At 37.6% G+C, this 8,890-nt stretch overlaps 1 protein-coding gene across 1 annotated transcript; it reads right to left on the bottom strand.

Annotated features, from left to right (window-relative positions):
- Positions 1-565: 565 nt before the first annotated feature.
- On the bottom strand, positions 566-8,673 carry LOC123534895 (uncharacterized). Its single transcript, XM_053520539.1, has 6 exons — positions 7,821-8,673; positions 7,314-7,464; positions 6,998-7,038; positions 3,797-3,971; positions 3,126-3,245; positions 566-657 (listed from the first exon to the last, which is right to left on the bottom strand). Exons 1-6 carry the CDS (start codon positions 8,067-8,069, stop codon positions 566-568), a joined length of 828 nt encoding a protein of 275 aa, XP_053376514.1. The 5' UTR covers positions 8,070-8,673.
- Between the last annotated feature and the right edge of the window lie 217 nt (positions 8,674-8,890).

An 8,890-nucleotide genomic window follows, 5' to 3' on the forward strand; every position in this document is an offset into this window, starting at 1 on the left:
AGTAGTGCTGGGACCAGGATATCCCAGGAAGCTAGAAAAGTAACAGGATCCAGGAACACTGGTTAGGTTAACTGCCCGACGTTACATGACTGAAATACTGTTGAAAAATGGCGCTAAACCCAAAACAAACAAACAAACAGGAAGCTAGAAAAGTAACAGGACCATGACAATTCCTAGATGCAGAACTGACCCTTATTTGGAATGACCATATCTTGTAGTTTCAGCATGGACTGAAATGAGATTTCATGAATAAACATTGGAATTAAATGGTGAACTTAATTATTCCTATTTGTGATTCATATCATAGGTATCTGACAAAAACTGACAACCATTTCAATCAAAACAACACATTTTATTTTAAAACATTGATCATTATAAATGCGAAATACAGTAGTATCCGATATATACCTAAAAATATGGACAATAAAAAAAAACACAATGTAATATGTGTCAGTTTTTTTAAGAATCCAGTGTACCATACATAAATTATATATGTTCTTATCAATTTCAAAACACAAATAATGTCTTTTCCACTGTAAGTTATATTTTTTAGGTTCATAGCTTTTTAAAGGTGCCTTTTTCTCATCAACTTGAGCCTGTCCCTCATGAGGTTCCTCAAAGTAGTCAAGTTGGAATCGTATTTTTCCAGGAGTGCAGCTGTAAAACACATGAACAATGACTTTAAAAAGTTGTTATGCTAATCTGAAATTTAAAATGGGTCTAATGTAAAGGTAATTGTATCATAGCTCGGTGTTTTTTCTTAACAAATTTGGTGCAGATAATTCGTATACTCTTGAGTACAGGGTGCGGTAACTAAAAGTGTGCAGATATTTAATACCCGCACGCTAGTTACCGCACTGTTAGATAGGAAAGTATGCCAGAGTGTCTGGAACAGTAGACAGCAAGGTGTATTTTATTGATTTTCTGCTCTAGCATTGGTTTATTTTACCTGGGCTTTACACATTTGTAAAGCAAGGATTTTAAGTACTCACTGAACTACTGTATATGGCAATGTGGACCGCCTAAAACTTCCATATATGGATGGCTATGATACAAAACAGAAAGAACATTAAAACTCACGGGTAAACGATTTATACTCGGGGGCTACGCCCCCTCGTACAAATCGTTTACCCTTTAGTTTCAATGCTCTTTCTATTACTTAGCTCTATTTTAGCAGCAAAACTGTAAAAGTCCATTAAGATTTTACAATAACTCTTTAGGTAATTATGTCTCCCCCAGGAGACATATTGTTTTTGCCCTGTCCGTCCGTACGTCACACTTCATTTCCGAGCAATAACTGGAGAACCATTTGACCTAGAACCTTCAAACTTCATAGGGTTGTAGGGCTGCTGGAGTAGACGACCCCTATTGTTTTTGGGGTCACTCCGTCAAAGGTCAAGGTCACAGGGGCCTGAACATTGAAAACCATTTCCGATCAATAACTAGAGAACCACTTGACCCAGAATGTTGAAACTTCATAGGATGATTGTCCATGAAGAGTAGATGACCCCTATTGACTTTGGGGTCACTCCGTCAAAGTTCAAGGTCACAGGGGCCTGAACATTGAAAACCATTTCCGATCAAGAACCACTTGACCCAGAATGTTGAAACTTCATAGGATGATTGGTCATGAAGAGTAGATGACCCCTATTGTTTTTGGGGTCACTCTGTCAAAGGTCAAGGTCACAGGGGCCTGAACATTGAAAACCATTTCCAATTAATAACTGGAGAACCACTTGACCCAGAATGTTGAAACTTCATAGGATGATTGGCCATGAAGAGTAGATGACCCCTATTGATTTTGGGGTCACTCAGTCAAAGGTCAAGGTCACAGGGGCCTGAACATTGAAAACCATTTCCGATCAATAACTAGAGAACCACTTGACCTAGAGTGCTGAAACTTCATAGGATCATTGGCCATGAAGAGTAGATGACCCCTATTGATTTTGGGGTCACTCCGTCAAAGGTCAAGGTCACAGGGGCCTGAACATTGAAAACCATTTCCGATCAATAACTGGAGAACCACTTGACCCACAATGTTGAAACTTCATAGGATGATTGTACATGCAAAGTAGATGACCCCTATCGATTTTGGGGTCACTCCATGAAAGGTCAAGGTCACAGGGGCCTGAACATTGAAAACCATTTCCAGTCAGTAACTTGAGAACCACTTGACCCACAATGTTGAAACTTAATAGGATGATTGGTCATAAAGAGTAGATGACCCCTAACGATTTTGGGATCACTCTGTGAAAGGTCAAGGTCACAGGGGCCTGAACATTGAGAACCATTTCAGGTCAGTAACTTGAGAACCACTTGACCCAGAATGATGAAACTTTATAGGATGATTGGTCATGCAGAGTAGATGACCCTTAACGATTTTAGGGTCACTCTGTTAAAGGTCAAGGCCACAGGGGCCTGAACATGGAAAACCATTTCCAATCAATAACTTGAGAACCTCTCGACCCAGAATGTTGAAACTTCATAGGATGATTGTTCATGCAGAGTAAATGACCCCTATTGTTTTTGGGGTCACTCCGTTAAAGGTCAAGGTCACAGAGGCCTGAACATTGATAACCAGTTCCGATCAATAACTTGAGAACCACTGGACCCAGAATGTTGAAACTTCATAGGATGATTGAACATGCAGAGTAGATGACCCCTATTGATTTTGGGGTCAGTCTATTAAAGGTCAAGGTCACAGTGGCCTGTTCATGTAAAATCATTTTTTGGAAATAACTTGAGAACCACTTGACCTACAATGTTGAAACTTAATAGGATGATTGGACATGCAGAGTAGATGACCCCTATTTATTTTGAGGTCACTTGATCAAAGGTCAAGGTCACAGGAGCCTGAACAGTGACTTGAGAACCACTAGGCCAAGAGTGTTGAAATTTGGCGGGATGACTGGACATGCCAAGTAGATGATCCCTATAGCAGCCAACCATCAGTGTCTCTTTGACTTTCGCTCCTGACCCCTATTGACTTCTTGCCTATAGGACTTTGCATTGGGGGAGACATGCGCTTTTTTACAAAAGCATTTTCTAGTTTTAATTGTTTTTTTAACAATCATTTTCAGTTTCATACTGGTCTGTAAAACATGTGATCAGAAATCTTAAATTACCTTTTATTGAACTTCTTTTTTTATGATCCAGGGCTGGCTTTGTTTCTCCTTTCATATTTCGAGCCCCCATCACACTGCAAGATGTCAGCTCTTCCGTTTTGAATGCTTTTGAAAGTAAAACTTGAATGCAACACTCAGTTTAGGTGCTGTTACAATCAGGTTAATGAAATGTTGCTGGAAAAAGTACAACAATAATCAGAATACAGTGTTCTGATAAAATTGCTACATTCCATATTACAATAATTTTAGTTTCCTACATTTTCTCTGCTGAATTGGACTAAAGCACTTTCGAGCTGTCTTTTGTTTTCTCTGCCTAAAGATAAAAAGATCACTAATATAATCATGTTATTGAATAACTTATGTAAGATCTTATCTTGCTAAATGGAAAGTGAGGTTTATTTAGTTCAATTCAGATTAAAGGGCCTAATATGGCTAAAGGTGTATCATGTGTCATTAGTTTCTGTACCACTGCGACACTATTTATAATTGACGTATTTCTTTGCTCTGATCGGCAACAAATTTGACAGTGTTACTCCAATATACGCCTTTTAAACCTCTTCTCTGTTTGGTTCGAAAATAAACAATACCAATATTGTTTTTAATTGCCATTATAAAAAACTTAAGGCAGACTCCTCGGAGCATTTCTTTCGCTTTCTTTCTTGTTAAATTACCTTCTATCAAACTTCTTTTTTTATGATCCAGGGCTGGCTTTGTTTCCCCTTTCATACTTCGAGCCCCCATCACACTGCAAGATGTCAGCTCTTCCGTTGTGAAGGCTTCCAAAAGTAAAACTTGAATTGCAGCACTCAAGTTAGGTGCTGTTACAATCACGTTAATGAAATGTTGCTGGAAAAAGTACAACAGTAATCAGAATACAGTGTTCCGATAAAATTGCTACATTCCATATTACAATAATTTTAGTTTTCTACATTTTCTCTGCTGAATTGGACTAAAGCACTTTCGAGCTGTCTTTTGTTTTCTCTGCCTAAAGATCACTAATATAATCATGTTATTGAATAACTTATGCAAGATCTTATCTTGCTAAATGGAAAGTGAGGTTTATTTAGTTCAATTCAGATTAAAGGGCCTAACATGGCTAAAGGTGTATCATGTGTCATTAGTTTCTGTACCACTGCGACACTATTGATAATTGACATATTTCTTTGCTCTGATCGGCATGACAGTGTCAATAATAGAAAATCCTTGTGACCTCTCTGGAGGTTATATTTTTCATGGGATCTGCATGAAAATTGGTCAGAACGTTCACCTGGATGATATCTAGGTCAAGGTCGAAACTGGGTCATGTGCCTTCAAAAATTAGGTCAGTAGGTCAAATAATAGAAAAACCTTGTGACCTCTCTAGAGGCCATATATTTCATGAGATCTTCATGAAAATTGGTCAGAATGTTCACCTTGATGATATCTAGGTCAAGTTCGAAAGTGGGTCATGTGCCTTTAAAAACTAGGTCAGTTGGTCAAATAATAGGAAAACATTGTGACCTCTCTAGAGGCTATGTTTTTCATGGGATCTGTATGAAAGTTGGTCTGAATGTTCATCTTGATGATAGCTAGGTCAAGTTCGAAACAGGGTCATGTGCGGTCAAAAACTAGGTCAGTACGTCTAAAAATAGAAAAACCTTGTGACCTCTCTAGAGGCCATACTTGCGAATTGATCTCAATAAAAATTGGTCAGAATGTTCATCTTGATGATATCTAGGTCAAGTTCGAAAGTGGGTCACGTGTTATCAAAAAGTAGGTCAGTAGGTCAGTAGGTCAAATAATGCAAAAACCTTGTGACCTCTCTAGAGGCCATATTTTTCATGGGATCTGTATGAAAGTTGGTCTGAATGTTTATCTTGATGATATATAGGTCAGGTTTGAAACTGGGTCAACTGCGATCAAAAACTAGGTCAGTAGGTCTTGAAATAGAAAAACCTTGTGATCTCTCTAGAGGCCATACCCTTGAATGGATCTTCATGAAAATTGGTCAGAATGTTCACCTTGATGATATCTAGGTCAAGTTCGAAACTGGGTCAGGTTCCATAAAAAACTAAGTCAGTAGGTGAAATAATAAAAAAACCTTGCGACCTCTCTAGAGGCCATACTTTTTATGGGATCTGTATGAAAGTTGGTCTGAATGTTCATCTTGATGATATCTAGGTCCAGTTTGAAACTGGGTCAACTGCGGTCAAAAACTAGGTCAGTAGGTCTAAAATTATTAAAATCTTTTGACCTCTCTAGAGGCCATATTTTTCAATGGATCTTCTTGAAAATTGATCTGAATGTTCACCTTGATGATATCTAGGTCAGTTTCGAAACTGGGTCATGTGCGGTCAAAAACTAAGCCAGTAGGTATAAAAATAGAAAAACCTTGTGACCTCTCTAGAGGCCATATTTTTCATGAGATCTTCATGAAAATTAGTGAGAATGTTCACCTTGATGATATCTAGGTAAAGTTCAAAACAGGGTCACATACCTTCGAAAACTAGGTCAATAGGTCAAATAATAGAAAAACCTTGTGACCTCCCTAGAGACCATATTTTTCAATGGATCTTCATGAAAATTGGTCAGAATTTTTATCTTGATAATATCTAGGTCAAGTTCAAAACTGGGTCACATGAGCTCAAAAACTAGGTCACTATGTCAAATAATAGAAAAAACGATGTCATACTCAAAACTGGGTCATGTGGGAAGAGGTGAGCGATTCATGACCATCATGGTCCTCTTGTTAATTTTATCTTCATGAATTTTGGTCAGAATGATTACCTTGATGAAATCTAGGCCGAGTTTGAAAATGGTTTATCTGGGGTTAAAAAGTAGGTCACTAGGTCAAATCAAAGAAAAACCTTTTGTATGCGATAGAGGCTGAATTTTTCAACTGATCTTCATGAATTTTGGCAGAATAATAACGTTGATAAAATCTAGGCCAATTTCGAAAATGGGTCATCGGGGATCAAAAACTAGGTCACTAGGTCAAATCAAAGAAAAACCTTGTGTATGCGATAGAGGCTGTATTTTTCAATTGATCTTCATGAATTTTGGTCAGAATGATTGCCTTGATAAAATCTAGGTTAAGTTTGAATATGGGTCATCGGGATCAAAAACTAGGTCACTAGGTCAAATCAAATAAAAACCTTGTGTATGCAATAGGGGCTGCATTTTACACTGGATCTTCATGAAATTTAATCAGAATGTTCGTCTATATGAAATCTAGGTGGAGTTTGAATATGGGTCATCTGTGTTAAAAAAACTAGGTCACCCGGTCAAATTAAAGAAAAACCTTGTGTATGCAATAGGGGCTGCATTTTACACTGGATTCTCATAAAATTTAGTCAGACTGACTGCCTTGACGAAATCTAGATCAAGTTAGAATATGGGTCATCTGTGGTCAAAAACTAGGTCACTAGGTCAAATCAAAGAAAACCCTTTGTATAAGCAATAGAGACTTTATTTTTCAATTGATCTTCATGAAATTTGGCCAGAATACTAGCCTTGATGAAATAAAGGTAAAGTTTAAATATGGGTCATCTGGGGTCAAAAACTAGGTCGCTAGGATATATCAAAGAAAAACATTTTGTATGCAATAGAGGCTGTATTTTTCAATCGAGGTTGATGAAATTTAGTCAGAATGATTGCCTTGATCAAATCTAGGTCAAATTCGAATGTAGGTCATCTTAGCTCAAAAACTAGGTCACTAGGTCAAATTGAAGAAAATGCTTGTTTACACTTAAGAGACCACATTTTTGATACAATCTTAATGAAAATTGGTCAGAATATTTGTTTCCATGAAATCACTATGTCAAACATGTTTACACTGTTATGGTGTGTTTATCAGGTGAGCGACCTAGGGCCATCTTGGCCCTCTTGTTTACTATTTCTTTCAAAACTATGAACTGAGGCTGGCAGACTTTTGCTGTTTAAGTAAACAGGAAACAATTAATACTGCAATCTTTTAAAGCATCTTGCCATAAACAGTAAGAAATACTGGATTATGATAATGCAGTCATATTCACACCTGCCCTTAATATCTTTCTTATACATAAATGTATACAAAAAGAAGAATGACATTTAATTACTAGCAATATCAATGATAGGGTTTTGTGAAGAATACCATTTCTTTTTTCAGTACAATCCTCAAATGATATAAACAGATCAACAAGGATAATTAAAACAAAAAGCGTATCATACCATCTGTTTTGAGTAGGGAGCGGCTAAACTTCAAAGCCCCTTTTGAACTAACATAATCCAATATGCTGTCTGCCAGCTCAACAACCCTCGACATCAGCTCTTCAATGCATGTATTTTTGTCTGGCAGCTGAATTATCATGTTGTAGATTACCTTTGAATAGACCAAAACAAAATATAGTTGCTTCTTTCAGTGTTAGAGTAACAACAATTGCTTAAAATAACAATAATTATTATGAAGTCCAAGTTAAATAACTGAACTGCAACCTTATTGCATACTGCATTGTAATTTAAACTGTCACACTACACTAATTTTAAAAGTGTACTACAGTAAGTCTCCATATGCAAACAAGTACTGTCAGTGGGGACAATGCGTTCGACTTTTTTGATATGGGCATATTACTGCTCGAGTTACTGACCTTGTGTCATATAATAAGGGCGACAAGCCAAGCTTTAATAAATGCTTAAAAACCCTAATAGAATAGCTGTGATGTACAACTAAATACTCACAAATTCTGATTTTTGGAACACTGGAAACATCTTCTGTAACTCCTGAAATCTGCCTTTCTCTGGCATATTTTGAAGTTTTCCCACACGCTCGTTCAAGGTAAGCCTTAACATCTGCCGAACAGATGCCGACTTGCTGGCTGAAGACATTTTCTTCAAAGATTCTACCAACTGTGTGGTACTTCTTTCCGAAACATCGTCGGGCTCCTCCACCTCCCCAGAATCATTTCCTTTATCCTCTGAAATAATCATTATATAAGTGGATATATTTCATAGAACTTCAAATTTTATGTTGAAACAAAAAAAAACAACAACAAAAAAAACTAGAAATGTGTCCATGGGACACAGATGCCCCCACTACATGACAAAGGACACAGATCAACTTTGGGAAAACAATATGTTGCTATTTAAAATGTGTGTATTTATGCTGATGCTGTCAAAACAACTCATTTCTCTTCGTAATGACTGTAGGTAAAATATTTTCAGAGCTACGCACGACAAAACATTAAAATGACAATTTTTTTCCTAGGTCAGGGGCAGTAACTCCTACAAAACTGAATGAATCTGGACGCGAAACCCCAGGTGCACAACTGCACATGCTGACCAACATTCCTGTAAACTTTGGTGACTCTAGGTCAAATACTTTTGAAGCTACGTGCAACACAACATTAAAATGACCAATTTTTAACTAAGTCAGGAGCCGTAACTTCTACATGACTGAATGAATCTGGACGCAAAACCCCAGGTGCACATCTACACATGCTGACCAACATTCCTGTAAACTTTGGTGACTCTAGGTCAAATACTTTTGGAGCTAGGCGCGACACAACATTAAAATGACCAATATTTCACTAAGTCAGGGGCCATAACTCCTACACGACTGAATGAATCTGGACATGAAACCCCAGGTGCACAACTACACATGCTGACCAACATTCCTGTAAAGTTTTGTGACTCTATGTCAAATACTTTTGGAGCTAGGCGCGACACAACATTCTCAGAAGGACAGACAGACGGAAGGACAAATCTATATGCCCCCCCCCCCCCCCCCCCCCCAAAGTGGGGGCATAAAA

Source organism: Mercenaria mercenaria, chromosome 12 (genome assembly GCF_021730395.1).
Source record: "Mercenaria mercenaria strain notata chromosome 12, MADL_Memer_1, whole genome shotgun sequence".
Classification (NCBI taxonomy): domain Eukaryota; kingdom Metazoa; phylum Mollusca; class Bivalvia; order Venerida; family Veneridae; genus Mercenaria; species Mercenaria mercenaria.